Source organism: Oncorhynchus mykiss, chromosome 7 (genome assembly GCF_013265735.2).
Source record: "Oncorhynchus mykiss isolate Arlee chromosome 7, USDA_OmykA_1.1, whole genome shotgun sequence".
Classification (NCBI taxonomy): Eukaryota; Metazoa; Chordata; class Actinopteri; order Salmoniformes; family Salmonidae; genus Oncorhynchus; species Oncorhynchus mykiss.
The window spans coordinates 18,094,573-18,111,657 of record NC_048571.1 but is presented as its reverse complement, the minus strand read 5'-3'; the positions used below and the strand labels follow the sequence as shown (position 1 = coordinate 18,111,657).

At 39.5% G+C, this 17,085-nt stretch overlaps 2 protein-coding genes across 3 annotated transcripts; both read right to left on the bottom strand.

Annotated features, from left to right (window-relative positions):
- Positions 1–6: 6 nt before the first annotated feature.
- On the bottom strand, positions 7–2,868 carry gcg2 (glucagon II). Of its 2 annotated transcripts, NM_001124700.1 has the most exon segments (8): positions 7–443; positions 651–794; positions 1,391–1,507; positions 2,089–2,244; positions 2,485–2,513; positions 2,515–2,525; positions 2,528–2,585; positions 2,782–2,841. In NM_001124700.1, coding segments are annotated over 7 exon segments (534 nt in total). In that variant the 5' UTR covers positions 2,580–2,585; positions 2,782–2,841; the 3' UTR covers positions 7–418.
- Positions 2,869–4,421: 1,553 nt separating this feature from the next.
- On the bottom strand, positions 4,422–15,201 carry LOC110527424 (dipeptidyl peptidase 4). Its single transcript, XM_036982854.1, has 25 exons — positions 15,000–15,201; positions 14,770–14,857; positions 14,115–14,207; positions 13,670–13,761; positions 13,442–13,516; positions 13,141–13,193; positions 10,994–11,066; positions 10,318–10,438; positions 9,918–10,072; positions 9,385–9,482; positions 9,107–9,248; positions 8,869–8,907; positions 8,639–8,737; positions 8,412–8,536; positions 8,145–8,269; positions 7,804–7,854; positions 7,616–7,714; positions 7,435–7,504; positions 6,875–7,069; positions 6,275–6,329; positions 6,014–6,113; positions 5,833–5,891; positions 5,637–5,709; positions 5,333–5,406; positions 4,422–5,185 (listed from the first exon to the last, which is right to left on the bottom strand). Exons 1-25 carry the CDS (start codon positions 15,000–15,002, stop codon positions 5,087–5,089), a joined length of 2,256 nt encoding a protein of 751 aa, XP_036838749.1. The 5' UTR covers positions 15,003–15,201; the 3' UTR covers positions 4,422–5,086.
- Positions 15,202–17,085: the final 1,884 nt, after the last annotated feature.

Below are 17,085 nucleotides of genomic sequence, written 5' to 3'. Positions count from 1 at the left end.
AGCAAACACAATGAAAGAGTTTAATTTTGCAGAGCAGGTTTTGATACATATAGAATAAAAAACCTAATTCACACAAATGTTACCAGATAATTTTGCACATTATATCTGAGTTTTTACCATGTTCCCTTTTTTTCAACATTACAAATATAGAAAATAATGTTAATTTATAGAAAAATATTTGTATAATTTGACAACTTGATGCCTAAATGCACCACAAAGTTAAGGAAGAATACATTATCTGTTTTTTTTTTTATCACATAATGTAGAGTAAACAATGTAAGTATTTCCAACATTGTATCAACGTTACAACAATGCTAAGCAGTATGGCTTTTTAGTATGGCTTTCAGTTTTTGTCAAGGCTTATCATTTGTAGCACAGTATCCAAGTTTCTCTTGAACAAGGAAGCGTTTGTCTTCTTTCAATGATCTTCTTGACGTTTGTTACTGAAATAAACAATAAACAAAATTATCAAACTGTGACACCGTACACAGTTAGTGTGTGAGAGTGAGATACAGGGAAAAAGAGTGTGACAACAATAAATTATTGATCAAAATGGCACCAAATTCACTCGTTTCAATCAGAGCCCTAGTGCACTATAAAGGCAGTAGGGTCCCATTTCATACAGCTTCTGGTTGTGTTCTGATGTTTACCTTTTCCCTGAGGGTTTGGAGGTCATGACCCAGAGTAAATACTCTTTGGCAGCCAAGCTGTCTAGGACCTTGTTCACGTCACTGGTGAAGCTCCCATCTACATGTCTTCTGCTCATTGGGCCATTCATGCTCTCCTCTGCAGATCTAGGTACAGCACACAAGATAACACACCTTTGTCAGTGGTTCCAAAGACAATACTTCCACACACAATACTACCACGCACAATACTTGCACACACAATACTTCCACACAAAACACTTCCACACTCAACACTTCCACACACAATACTTCTGTACATGATTACCAACTAGGTTGGGTTCAACTTTTAGTCGGCCGAACACATTTTCTTCAGGAAATGTACCCTTTTCTAGTTGCGCCTTATGACTATTTGATGATTTCTGAAGTAGTGATCTGTAGCTGTAGTCATTCATTGTGCATTAGAGGACACCTTGGCTCCCTGAACAGGTGTTTGTGCACACAGTAACTGTGTAACATGCTCTCTTCCAACCCAGTCAACACAGTCATCCGAGGGGCAAATATCAATAAATGTAGAGCATAGTTTCATGGGATTTATTGGGCACGACCACATGAAATGTCAACACAGGCCTTAAGAAATCAGAAAGCGACGGTGTGGCAATGGATCAATTAGCTAAGTAGTTGATTATCTTTTCTCTCTCTCTTCTTCTCGCGTTAGACATGACACACAAGAGGTTGGTACTGTAGGGTGAAGGGAAGCCTACTCTCGTCTGGCCGGTCCTGATTTGAGCCAGGAAACAAAGTCCTTGGCCGCCTGGTCCTGTAGGTAGGTGCTCACGTCGCTGGTGTAGGTCCCATCGGCATGGCGTTTGGATGGAGCACTAGATGGAGGTAGAGAGGAAATGGTGTGACGGACACGAAACTCCACTAAACCAATGATAGTACTGTGAAATCATTCTGGCTCAGCTAAAAATGGCCTCTGAGTTCTTATAACTGTGTTTCACTAACTTTGCTAGTAAAACATTCAAATATTGTATTTTAAGTGTATGTATTAATACACAAGTTGAGGATAAGTTGATAATGAAAATGGATGGGTGGTATTAGTTTCAAAGTGATGAGTAGTGTTAAGGACGTCATGTTACTTTGTTTGACTTGGAAAGACTGTGTATATGAACATGTTGCTCAGTACTATCCTTTCTCTGAATGTATAAACAATGCCATAATATACATGGTGCTTTAGACATGTGTTTTTGGGATGAAGTTTACATCTGTAATTTCTCCATCCAAATCTTTGATTGTTCATCTCAAGATATACCGTATTCATCACATTAAAAGTTTAATAAAAAAAAACAGAACTGTTCTTGTTCTCATTATGATAAATAGCTTATTATTTCTCGACCCCACAGTATAATATCAGTAATGAGCCTAGAAATATATAATATTACTCTGATGAAACACTCACCCACTCCTCTTGGAGTTCATAAGCCATTGAAGAAAGTCCCGAGCCATCCTTTCTTCCTGGTATTTACTGTAGTAGTTAGAGAAGGTTCCCTCGGATTGTCTCTTCATGTTAGGCACGCCCCTCAAATCCTCCAATAGTGAGTCTGCTGTCTCTAAGCTACAGGAGAATAATAATCTTTCATGCTGAAATTATGCTGATAGATGCCTCATTATAGTCTAATTATGAGTAACAGTTGCTGTTGGATACATGTACATGATGTGTTAAACACTAGTCATTCCGTCTGTACTCTACGTTGATACTGTACATTTTTTTCTCTGATATGTTCTGAAAATATCCCATGGAAAATTGTGATCACCCCCCCCCCCCCATGGAAAATATACAATTTTTGAGCTGAACCTTGAGTTGTCCTCAGCCTCTTGCAAAGGAACTTGCCAACTGCTCTGTACGATGACCAGGAGGAGAACACCAGCCAGGGAGTGGATGCCAAACATTGTGACCTGCAGACAGAACTACAATTGAGTAACTTAGCTGAAGACAGTCATGTCCATTTTACATTGACAAGCAAAAGGCTCCGTATCAATCATACATCCATTGACAAAATCAAAGGTTTTGTTCACAATGGAAAAACTCATACAGTTTTGAAACAGATTTTCCTAAATCAATTAAGACGTATCCTAGATGCAAGAAACTCACTTGTTCCTGTTAATATGCGGGTAGATGAGAAGAAATGTGTGTCTGAGAGAGAGTGAGATCCTCTTCTTCAGTCCTGGTTCCTTGTGGTTGTATCTTGCTGACCTGACTGGCTGTGGGGGTCTTATATAGCATGGCCATGAGGCCAGGTCTGCTCCGGTGGCCCAATCCTCCCACTCTCCCACTCTGTTACACTCATTTGTTACTCTCGATCCATTACACATAGGGCCCCGTTTTGTTGCATTGGATTAACTCGCAATGAAACGTCTGTTTAAAATGGAAGATGTGGCATTATCCATGCGAGAAAACAGCTGTCACTTAGGTGTAGAAATCAAACAAGATGACATCCTGTCAAATAGTGTGTGTGTGTGTGTGTGTGTGTGTGTGTGTGTGTGTGTGTGTGTGTGTGTGTGTGTGTGTGTGTGTGTGTGTGTGTGTGTGTGTGTGTGTGTGTGTGTTTACTGTAAATGGGAAGCTGAGTCAGTGTTTGTGGATTTTATTAACTATGATAGAATCAGAGGTGGAAAATATTTTTGGGGTGTTTATACAGTACCAGTCAAAAGTTTGGACACACCTACTCATTCGAGGGTTTTTCTTTATTTTTACATTTTTCTACATTGTAGAATAATAGTGAAGACATCAAAACTATGAAATAAGACATGTAGAATCATGTAGTAACCAACAAAAAGTGTTTAAAAAAATCGAAGTATATTTTATACTTGAAATTCTTCAAAGTAGCCACCCTTTGCCTTGATGACAGTTTTGCACACTCTTGGCATTCTCTCAACCATGCATTTCAATTAACAGGTGTGCCTTGTTAAAAGTGAATTTGTGGAATTTCTTTCCTTCTTAATGCGTTTGAGCCAATCAGTTGTGTTGTGACAAGGTAGGGGTGGTATACAGAAGATAACCCTATTTGGGAAAAGACCAAGTCCATATTATGGCTAGAACAGCTCAAGTAAGCAAAGAGAAACAACAGTCCATCATTACTTTAAGACATGAAGGTCAGTCAATCTGGAAAATGTCAAGAAATTTGAACATTTTTTCAAGTGCAGTCACAAAAACCATCTAGCGCTATGATGAAACTGGCTCTCATGAGGACCGCCACAGGAAAGGAAGACACAGAGTTACCTCTGCTGCAGAGGATAAGTTCATTAGAGTTACCAGCCACAGAAATAAATGCTTCACAGAATTCAGATAACAGACACATTTCAACATCAACTGTTCAGAGGAGACTGCGTGAATCAGTCAAATTGCTGCAAAGAAACCACTACTAAAGGATACCAATAATAAGAAGAGACTTTCTTGGGCCAAGAAACATGAGCAAGTCCAAAATGTAAATTGTTGGTTCCAACCACCATGTCTTTGTGAGACGCAGAGTAGGTGAACGGATGATCTCTGCATGTGTGGTTCCCACCGTGAAGCATGCAGGAGGTGTGATGGTGTGGGGGTGCTTTTTTTTTGGATTTGTTTAACACTGTTTTGGTTACTACCTGATTCCAAAGGTGTTATTTCATAGTTTTGATTGTCTTCACTACTATTCTACAGTGTAGAAAATAGTTAAACATTTAAATAAACCCTTGAATGAGTAGGTGTACTGTACTGTATGTACTGTCAATACCCTACAGTAAGAATCCACAATCTAGATTTAAACAATTTTATTGAAACAGTAGACACACACACTGTAGGTACAAAGGTCTTCCAATATTCCCTTTATAAAAACATACAGTATGTTTGTACAATGTAAAATACAAAGCAATATAATGTATGGACATTCATGTTGATACCTCATAAATAAAATCAAGGCCCTTTAATGGATACAAGTCAGACATGCTTAGTCACTGGCTGATCAGTTCTCACAAAGCTCTTTGGTATTTCAATATAATCACATCCTTCATTTCAAATGTAACCCCATAACTCGCAGTGAGGCTCAGAACAAACAACGATAGATCAATCCTGCTGATGTCATTGTTTTATAACTGTATAGAGAGAGGAGAGTCGTTTGGAGTGTATGTTTGGGTACTGGCTCAAACAACTCAATTGATCAAAAAATAGGACAACATTCAATTAGATTTACATCATTTAGTAGACGTTCTTATGCAGAACTACTTCCACGAGCAATTAGGGTTAAGTGCCTTGCTCAAGGGCACATTGGCATATTTTTCACCTACCCGGCTCGGGGATTCAAACCAGCAACCTTTTGGTAACTGGCCAAACGGTCTTAACCGCTAGGCTACCTGCTGTCCAAATGAATTCCAAATGAATTTGGAGCAGTTTGGTTATCGTTCGGCAAGCGTCAGGTTGGGCATCATTCATTCGAGAAGCACCTCTGGAGGAAGTGACTCATGTGGGTATAGACATGCTGATTGGCTGAACCATCAAGACCATGGTCCTTGTCCGTGTACCACTGTAGTAAAGTGATAGAAAGAAGGAATTAGCACAGATCATGTGTTTATTGGAGAAGTGCTTTCATGGAGCAGGTTCATGGAGGTATAAAGCTGTACAACCACTGATTGTGTAGATAACTCATCAATCTAAAAATCTAAATATTTACCATAGCCTCAAAGTCCACTTGTTCCTCAACCAGAGCAGCAGAGATCTGAGCAGCTTGCTGAAAATGGACGTTGTCTGAAACAAATAGAGAGATATAAATAACAATGTAACAGCATCCGATGTGCAGTGTTTTCCTATTCTCACATGATATGGTAAAGCCTCAGGAAAAGTATGCACGTTGCTTAGTGGGTTTATGGGTTTACAAAGTCAAATGAATAGTCTAGACTCTAAACATTGCACGGTTGTTAATTACACAGGTGGTGTGTTTTTAAAGAACATTCCAGAAATACTAGAGGAGGCCTCACCATCTGCTGTCCCATGGACCAGAAGGTATTGCACTGATTTGAAGTTCTTAGCTCTGGCTGTCACTGTGGAGTTCTGTAAAACACGTTTACATGGTGTTGTTTCCGTGGAGAGTAATACCAGTTTAGGTAACACAGGCCATAGTATAAAATCACGTGTATAAATAGCCATTTAAAACGTTGGCTTTGGTACACTTACTTTGTAGAATTCAAGATTTTCAGAAGGTTGATTCATGTAACGTTCTGTGTAGATTGTATCTGAAATATTGAACGTCGGGGACATTTTATGGATCATTTGCAATGATTTACAATTAGATATTTAGCTAACCTGTACATTATTGTAAATATATTAAGAACATATCAATAACAGAATGGCATACCATAATAATCCCACTTGGAAACTGGGGCAACTGCCATTCCACATTTGAAAACTCCACTCCCAGCTCCTAGAACCATTGATGTGACATAACCTCCATAGGACTATAAAACACAACGACAGCTGATCATTTTGGCCATGAATTCAGATAAGATTAGATTACTCAAGGCACACACACAAGATGATTGCACACATGCTGCATTTCATTCCGTTGCACTTGATGGTTCCAACTGATCACATGTTCAAACCTTATGCTTTAACTTACCCAACCCCAAATTGCTATTCTGCCTTTGTCGACAAAGCCCATATTGGTGAATTCTCTGAAAGAGAAAAGTGACTTGCTGTGATTGGGAACCACCATCACAAACACAAATTCATTTAAACGTGAGGGTCGGTTAAAAGGGGTTCTAATGGATCATGCCCACTGATGGTCCGTGGTCTAACTCTAATCTCTACTGTCCTTCGTCAGTGACTCATCACTGTCCCTCTGACGTGAGATAAGGGAGAGGTAAGTAATATTGCATTCCAGCTGACCACATGTGACGTCTGATCAGTCACATCACTAGCCTGGTGGTCAGATCTGTATGTTCTTTAACCAACACCTCTGTCACATCCGTTGTCCTGCCAGACAGGAAACATTTAGCATGAAAGTGGAGATGAAGAGGATTTGGATAAAGCACATAAAGATCTGTCCACCAGGCTATTTTGCTCATAAAACTCAAACCACAATAGCCTTGGAATCTCTAAATATCCATGTAGAAATATATTGTGTTAAATCATGTTATCAAAATGTCACTATTGCAGTGTGACACAGTATAATACAAAGCAAGCTGTTTGAGTCTGTTCAACCACAGTTCAACCTTACTTTGCGGCCGTTATCTGATCTTCCACTTCATAGGTTCCCAGACGTCGGTAGATGGAGTGCATTAGCTTGTCACCTTGGTAACCACTTCCCCTTCCATCGAAGCTGGCAACGATGACCTTCTCCGTGCTCGCCAGGTATGCAGCCCAGCCTAACCTGTAGCGGTAGTCTGCTTTCTGACTGCAAGGCCCTGCATACCTGGAACACAAAAGAGGAAGACCAACGTTTATGGTTAGCGCCCAGAGTTTTCCCTGACCACTTGAGCTCACCAGAAAACACTGCAGACTTCTGAATGTAACTAGGGCCAAGAGTTTTCCCTGACCACTTGAGCTCACCAGAAAACACTGCAGACTTCTGAATGTAACTAGGGCCAAGAGTTTTCCCTGACCACTTGAGCTCACCAGAAAACACTGCAGACTTCTGAATTTAACTAGGGCCAAGAGTATTTCCTGCTCAAGTCATGTTGTCAAGATTAACTCCCGGCCCACCTTATTACTACAGGAATTCATCATCAGATAAAGCAGATCATGTATTCACAGAGGTTAATGAATTAACATTCGTACACATCAATAAGTAAGGGGTATTTCTTGGATTTATCAAATCCAGGAGGCAAGGTCATCTGGTACCAAAGATCTGTCGGGAGAAACAGAAACATCCATCAGTGGACATCGAGCGAGGGATGTCCCATGGTTTTAATATCAGTTGAAAGATTACATTGAAGTCTTTAATAGTCGAAAACCTTACTGAATTCCCCTTGCTTGATGAAGCCGCGTCGCATGGTGGGCATGTGGATCTCAGACAGAAGGCCTTCTAAAGCCATGTTGTCCTCAAGAACCTGCATCTCTAAACAGGGCGATGAGAAGATGCACTGTGACGTTGCTTGGCTTATATCATTTATTTCCATCGCACACTAGTAAATGTAACTGGCCTACCTGAACCAGCATCCCTGTTGTCCCTGAGAGTATACAGAGGTAGTCCAGGACCTGTGGAGACAAACACATATTTAATATAGTGTATGTCCAAACAAATTATCTAGAAGCACTACTACTACAGAAAATATCATTTTAAAGTAAATACCCCGGCTGGGATCTTGTTTAAGGAAGTCACAGCTCCAGTATTGCAATGACTTGACTGCACAAACACTGTTGGGATAGTGGGTTGTGTAGTGTGTGTGTGTGTGTGTGTGTGTGTGTGTGTGTGTGTGTGTGTGTGTGTGTGTGTGTGTGTGTGTGTGTGTGTGTGTGTGTGTGTGTATGTTGTGTGGCTGACGGACCTGAGCAGTCCATGCGGAAGAAAGAGGCATCATGGCTGAAGTAAGCTGAGTTGTATTGACACCTGTCCTCATTCAGGGTACAGGTCAGGCACTGGGTGGTGGGGGGAGTGGCTCCGAGAGTGATCCTGACACACAAACACAAACAACTGACATGATTCTATTGGCTGCAAATATAGAGTGAGAGTAAGTCATCGATTATGCATGTTGGAAATGACTGAATGAGCAGGACAGAACGAAGGCATGAAAACGAAAGAGTGATATTCTTACTTGTAAACGTTTCTCCCTCCTGGCTTGTGACCATATTGGTTGCTTGAATAGTATATGGTGTTGCTCGTCACTTTTAAAATGTCAATGACCTCCCAAGTCCCCGAGGTGACAGCTGTTGCTGTGCCCTGCAAGGACCCCATACAAATATTACAAATCAAGTGTGTATCATAACCATGTCTGGGTTACTGAGAAGGCCCATGAAGAGAAGTGTACTACTTAGTACTTACACCTGTTACGTGATGAATATGTTTATAGCCGTTATTGTCACTCATCACAATGTAAAAACCGTCTTTGTCTGCCGATAATGTAGGATTAGAAGGTGAAAACTAGAAAAAACCCAAAGACGATGTATTTATTTACAGGAATAATCCATGCTTGTTACTTTGTAAATGATGTTTTTATGGCCCAGGGATTGTGTAAACATGTTCCTATTGTTGTGTTCGTATAAAGTACATACCCGTCCAATCCAACCTGTCTTGCTTGTCATGTCAAGTTTCTGAAAACACAACAGAAAAAGTACATGATTTGATGGTTTATTGTAATTTAATAGGAAATGTATTGTTTGTCATTCGTACAGTCTGATCCGATCTGTGTGACATATTAGGACCCCAACAAGTTCTCTGAGGTAAGGGTGATGAGAGGACAGGAGGGGAGGGCGGCGGGAAAACGTGGGGTGGGGGGCGTTTATGACGTACCTCTAACGCATTCTCGATCCAGGTGTTTCCGACTATGCTGAAGTCGTAGATCTGAAAGCGGAGCTCGTTCTGTCTCCTCTTCTGCCACTGGACAGCGATGCGTTCATCCGTTACCCAGGTGACTGTGGCCAAATAGTGATCACTGTAAAAAAACAACACCACTTGTCTCACAGCTTACACCTAAAATAGATTTTAAAATTCCAATGCAATGCATTTCTCTCCTACTCTTAAAAATGACAGCATTGTATAATGTATTGTGTACTACAGAGTTTCCTTACCCTGCACCAACTGAAGCTGGCACAACAACTTCTGTGATGTTTGATATGTTGACAGTATCATACACAAACAGCTTCACCACTGGATTGGGAGTACCAGGCTAGAAGATGGAGAAAAAAATACATTTATGCAAAACAATTACGATGAAATAAAAACAAACTTTGGGTCTTCTAGGTTTTTTTTCTTACAAGCAAGCACATCTTTAAAATGTATTTTGTAATGCCTTGTTTTATAATGACTATATATACAGTATCTATGCATTAATATGTGCAAATACAGAGTATATGACTCAAATACACAGTCATCAAGAGAGGTTTCCGAATTGGGAAATCACAGACCAATATAATTTTATTGGGACAGGGGAGGGCCTGAATGTACCCTGAGTTGTGATAAAAACAACATGTTTTTAACCCAGAGGCCTTATGGTCCAGAGTCCAGTTCCCTTATCAACTGCCTCAGAACCTCATGCCAATAATGACCTACTCCAGCACACGTTTTTAGATACACATCAAACATACATTAAGTGTTATCTTACCTTAGGATAGGGGAAAATGACAGTGTCAGGATACTGTTCCTTCCCATACCAAGAATACTCTATGTTTTGGACCAGAGTGTCGTTAAACTCAGCATAGGCCAGATACCTCCCTCCAGGTGACCACCACATTGCCTCGTAAGAAGAGAACATTTCCTCTAACAAAACAATCAAAAAACAGTGTTAGGCCTACACCAGGATGGCACATCTATTTTGTGTGTTGTGTTTGCCTGTGTGGCTTAAACTGTTCACAGACTTCTGTGTTGTCAAAAGAGAAACTTGTTCACTAGGGACTATATAAATCACATTTTACACAATTCACATCACAGTGCTGACTAATATCTACTAGTTATAGTAAGAGGTATGTAAGATTCACTTCTGCCTTCTTGTATGTAATGCTTACCCTCATACACCCAATCTGGGATGCCATTTAAAATGTTGTTGTGTTTTCCATTGGAGGTCACCTGTATGGCCTTAGCAGTAGGGCTGGTCTTCACATAGACATCATTTTCCCACACAAAGGCCTGCATGTGAGAGGAACAAAGATATGGAGATAAGTCTTAATGACTCGAGTTCCTCTTTAAACAAAGGTATAACACTGTAAAATGCACACTAGTGAGGAATATCTTTTGGTTTTCCAAGTAACCTGCAATATTATGTTTAGAGTAACAGTAACCTATTACATGTTGTCAATAAGTTATTTATTTGGCGCGTGATGAATATGCGATCTTTGAGCATTCCGGCTTTGAACTGAACACAAACAAAAGTACATGTTGAATTGTTGGGTGAGTCCTATTGATGAGGAGTGTTTGGAGGACGTGTTGAATTGTTGGGTGAGTCCTATTGATGAGGAGTGTTTGGAGGACGTGTTGAATTGTTGGGTGAGTCCTATTGATGAGGAGTGTTTGGAGGACGTGTTGAATTGTTGGGTGAGTCCTATTGATGAGGAGTGTTTGGAGGACGTGTTGAATTGACAGCATATGGTGGCTGACCCATAAGAGTGTAATGGGTCAGCCACCAGAGAAGCATAGTATATCAACAAGTCCAATGGTTTCTCTCAAAGTGTCCTTGTAACCTACCATTTTGTTCCCTATTGGCGCCCATGCAAACAAATGGACTCGGTGAGGGATGTCTGGTGTACTGAGAAATGTCCTAAAATGAGATTAAATAAAAACTAACAGTATTAATGTCTTTGAGTTTGACAAAACACCATATACAGTTCATTCGGAAAATATTCAGATCCCTTGACTTTTTCTACATTTTGTTACGTTACAGCTAGAGGTCGACCGATTATGATTTTTCAACACCGATACCGATTATTGGAGGACCAAAAAAGCCGATGCCGATTAATCTGACAATTTTTATTTATTTGTAATAATGACAATTACAACAATACTGAAATAACACTTATTTTAACTTAATATAATACATCAATAAAATCAATTTAGCCTCAAATAAATAATGAAGCATGTTCAATTTGGTTTAAATAAAAGTGTTGGAGAAGAAAGTAAAAGTGCAATATGTGCCATGTAAGAAAGCTAAAGTTTAAGTTCCTTGCTCAGAACATGAGAACATATGAAAGCTGGTGGTTCCTTTTAACATGAGTCTTCAATATTCCCAGGTAAGAAGTTTTAGGTTGTAGTTATTATAGGAATTATAGGACTATTTCCCTCTATACCATTTGTATTTCATTAATCTTTGACTATTGGAAGTTCTTATAGGAACTTTAGTATTCCCAGTGTAACGGTATAGCTTCCGTCCCTCTCCTCGCTCCTCCCTGGGCTCGAAACAGCAACACAACGACAACAGCCACCCTCGGAGCAGCGTTACCCATGCAGAGCAAGGGAAACAACCACTGCAAGTCTCAGAGCGAGTGACGTTTGAAACGCTATTAGCGCGCTAACTAGCCAGCCATTTCACTTCGGTTACACCAGCCTCATCTCGGGAGTTGATAGGCTTGAAGTCATAAACAGCGCAATGCTTGACGCACAATGAAGAGCTGCTGGCAAAATGCACAAAAGTGCTGTTTGAATGAATGTTTACGTACCTGCTTCTGCCTACCACCGCTCAGTCAGATACTTAGATACTTGTATGCTTGTATGCTCAGTCAGATTATACACAACGCAGGACACGCTAGATAATATCTAGTAATATCATGAACCATGTGTAGTTAACTAGTGATTATGATTGATTGATTATTTTTTATAAGATACGTTTAATGCTAGATAGCAACTTACCTTGGCTTACTGCATTCACGTAACAGGCAGTCAGTCTCCTTGTGGAGTGCAACAAGAGGCAGGTCGTTATTGCGTTGGACTAGTTAATTGTAAGGTTGCAAGATTCTGTCTTCTGCCCCTGAAGGAGCCAGCTAAATGAAGCTAGGCCTTCATTGAAAATAAGAATGTGTTCTTAACTGACTTGCCTAGTTAAATAAAGATTAAATAAAGGTGTACATTTTTTTTGTCAAAGTCGGTGTCCAAAAATACAGATTTCCGATTGTTATGAAAATTAATTAAATCAGCCATTCTCCCCCCCCCCCCCCCCCCCCCAGTTACAGCCTTATTCTAAAATGTGTAGTTTGCACCTGAGCTCAATTTCAAATCTCAGCAAAGGCTCTGAATACTTAAGGTATTTCTCCTTTTTATTTGTAATTAAGATTTCTAAACATTATTGTGTGTAGATTTATTTTATTTGTTATTTTTTTAAACTTTTATTTAACTAGGCAAGTCAGTTAAGAACAAATTCTTATTTTCAATGACGGCCTAGGAACAGTGGGTTAACTGCCTGTTCAGGGGCAGAACGACAGATTTGTACCATGTCAGCTCAGGGGTTTGAACTTGCAACCTTCCGGTTACTAGTCCAACTAGTCCAACACTCTAACCACTAGGCTACCCTGCCGCCCTGATGAGGATTTTTTAAAATGTAATCCATTTTAAAATAAGGCTGTAACGTAACAAAATGTGGAAAAAGGGAAGGGGTCTGAATATTTTCCGAATGCACTGTAAATGCGTCCCTATGAATAATTTGCAGTAAACAATACATTTTATGGCCCTCTTCAGTTCCTCTATTTGTTGAGTACTGGTGACCATTTCCTGCACTAGTCCCATGAATAAAATTAAACTCCCTATTTTCTCTACACTGCATATGTAATTCTCAAAGTCAAAGGGATATTGAAGATGTGTGTATAGTACACATTTGCAGATAAGAACAGTTGAAAGAGGCTTACGAGTCTGCCAAATCATAGAGAGAATATGAAGCTGTGAAGGAGTGTCTCCATATCTGTTGAAATAAATTAAGCAAATTATAATTAGGAATCATTAGATCAATTACTTATATGCATTAATTAATACATTAATTCAATTAGATGTATTTCTTTTTAAACTTTATTTATCCCTGCAGGGCAATTACTTTGAGCACATAAGTCTGATTCTGCAACAACAACCACACCACAATGACATGCCACACATAGCTACTTCACAGCAGGATAGCACAACAGCAACAAATCATTAAATAGCACAATACATTACCTTAGTCCAATTGCTCTTGAAAGCAACATATCTTTTATCAGCAGACACTACATAATCAGAGGCAGCCACTTGATCCTATTTTCAACAAAAAAAGGAGCTGTGTTATACCTGACAAAAACACTCCTTCCTTCACCATGCTTACTTCCAAATATGCACTCACAGACAGACAGACAGACAGACAGACAGACACACACACACACACACACACACCCATGAGGGGTATCTTACAAATGTGATGCTGCTCAGGAATTCTGAGTTGTTTCCTGTAATCAGGTTGTGAAGGAAGACTGAACCGTCTTTTTGATGCAGATACTCGTGGTCTATGAGGAGGGGAAAGAAGAGAGGAGTTTAATAATAACGAACTAACTGACCTTTAAGTTGAAATATCAGCAGTGTTGCTACTCGGGTCTCTGCCTAGCACTGATGATTTAACAAAAAGCCAAAGTGTGCCATTTAAATAGATGCAGTACATAGGCCTAGTATTGTTCTTTATTGTTTCTTATAATTTCTTAATGGGAACATTGTGTTGTTGGCTTATATCTAAACGTACGTCCTACCAGGGTTAGAGTGTTGTGTCATACATTCCAGGCACACAATTACTGACTGGATTGAACATAACAGCCATCCACTCATTTACATACAGTTGATTGATTAGGCTTCTAGGGTGTTTTACCTGAGATCCAGCGCATGTTGTAGGATCTGGCCCTGATGGAGCTATTGAAGACATCACTGAGAGTGAACGTCCTCTGAGTCGTCACTTTTTCCTCTGAAACATGGGGCTCAAAGTTAGCATTCACTTATGTATTGTACTATACTCTATACTAGGAGGAATGTATCAGTGAAAACGACAGCAAGTCATAGGCTACTATAATGATTCATAAGACTACAATGCATTTACACATGATTAAACAGGGTCTTGATAAAAAATAGATACGGATCATGGGAGGAGGACTATAAGATTGTAACAGATAACAATGTAAGATCAATGTACATTTGACTGGGTTTGTAGAGCTGCTATAACTGAGGTAAATGTGCTAGTAGGCTACACAAATGTGGTACCTGCATAGAAGATGTGATATTGCAACAAGGTCCTACATTTCTAAAGCAATAAAGGACTAGGTCTACATGTTTGTATGGCACATGGATTATGTAAAAGTGTTTAATTTATGCAGTGTTCTGTTACAATAATACAATATTATTGTCCAGTGTATGCAATGTTCTATTGTAATAATAAAATACTTATTCTGAACATGTTTTTTTTTTTTTACAGTTATGGTAGGCTACAATTTAATGGGTCACTGAAAGCAACTGAAAGTGGAACCACTCACCGTTCAGATATATTGCCGTGGGCACTGCTATCAAGATGATGACGACAGCAAGCCCCAAAAGTCCCAACACCACCTTACCTATGGAATTCTGTCAAAGGTGAATAGAATGATGGAAAAATGTTATGAAATAAATCGTTGTTTGAAGTATCTAGATTTGCGACACTTGTTCATCAACGAAATGTTATGTTGTATTATAAACAAATAATTGTCATTGAAGTTTTTAAGTTTACCATCCTGCCGATTTGAAGGTGGTGAATCCGTTTATATTCAAAATCACATTGACAGTAAACACGTTACCCACTAAACTGTTGAAGTGTAAATGGTGCAAAATAAAGTTCTGCGCAAGATAATTTCTGTAAAATATTATCTCAACGTCGGTTATAAAGCTGGGGCAATAAAATTCCGAAGTCCAAGGTAAAGCTCGTGAAGTTTGGACGTGTCTATTATTTTCCCCAGCGCCTGTTTTTGTGGAGAAGTTTATGGTTACTTATTGACCAATCTATTGTCGGATTGCATCCATACACAACTTTCATACACAAAACCGTTGAACAGTTGTAGAACAAGAATAGCCTTCAACACGCTAATTATTAATTTACGCAAATGATTAATTGAAGGCTATTCTTGTTCTACAACGCCATCCAGACACTGAATTTACAGTATTTAATTATTTTATAATTCCATTCAATCTGAATTTGGCAGACATGTTTTATCTCCCTTTTTGAATTGTATTGTTTGGGCATTTTGTAAGGCATATGTCCTTGTGAGGGCAGGGTAGTCACATATGACTCTTGAGTGAATATCAACAATAAACTGACGTTTCATGTCTCACTGTTAATGGTATAAAAACAATGTAGCCTAATTCACAACTGCGTTGGATGACACTGACGTCACAGTTGGGCGAGATCTAATGCGCTAGCATCCCCTTGCACATTGGGTCAAAGAGTATCACTACTCTAAACTACTCATGGCTACAAATTATATTTACAAACTTCATCAATGAACTTCCTACTTGGGGTTCAGGTCAGGTTCCCCTCTTTAATCAGCGTGGGATCTCAACAGAAGTGTGAAAACAAATACCGGTCTACATTCAGATACAGTATATCTGAGAACCAAATGAGTGTATATTAAGTGTAATTTAGTGACTTTTTTATTGGTTGCTTTACTATTAACATTTTTATTTAGATTAATTGAATTGTCACAGTAAGCTGTAACTCAACCAAAGGTGGTGGAATGATTCTCAAAGTTTAATTCCAATTTCTGTGGTGATGTAATGCCTTTACTTCAAGGTCAACAACAAAGCCCCCTCTATTTTATTCTCAAGGGTTTTATGACATTGTCATCACATCTGATTTTTTACATGACTCACAGTTATCATCATGATGTCAGAGGCCCCCAGCTTGTGAACTTATGCTTCTGGTTATCGGCAGATTCAACCAGTTTCTCTGCGTAGGACTTACTCCATCTCATGGACTTTGTGTACAAGGCTACAAAAATAGATAGGGGTTACGTTAACTTTTACAACATGTCAACAGACAGACAAACAAGCAATTTTACAAGAAAAAGCTCTTTATTGAGAGACCGAGAGAGAGAGAGAGAGAGAGAGAGAGAGAGAGAGAAAGGCATACTTATATAGCTGTCTTGATGAGTAAGGATGAAGTAACATGGGTTGAAAAGCTCAATAACTAGTGGAAGGGTCACTGATGAGTCCATAAGTGATGAGCATTTGAAGATAAAGACTAAAAGCCAGTTAAAAGCTTAACAAATATCAGGTTCTTTTTTTTATTGACCTGAGCACTAGTAGCCTTTGCTGCTCTCGTTCTCTCAGACCGGACTTCCTATGTGAACAAATAGATCACTCTATTTTTGCCTGATGCTGTATAATTTGAGGAGCATTACACCGCGGATCTTTCCATTTACAGTATCTACTCTCAGATTCATGGTTAAGGTTAATGAAATTGTTTCCAGGTGTCACTTTGAACACGTTTGAGGTTTTATTGGCGTTCCTGGAATGAGAGAGGGGTAGGAGGGGTTATATAGTGGAGTACAGTGAGCACTATGGCGCAACATCATACCATAAAGCCATGGTTGATACTGGTGATTTTTCCTCTCTCTGGCTGTTCTGTCCTTGGTTTTTACAACACATAGTCCCTGTTTCCTATAGCTTCCTATTGTCCCTTGAATAGATGGAAAACTGTGGCATTTGAAGGTACACTGTGATGACAGGAGGTCGGTGGCACCTTAATTGGGGAGGGCGGGCTCATGGTAATGGACGGAGCAGTATAAGTGGAATGGTATCAAATACATCCAACATACGGT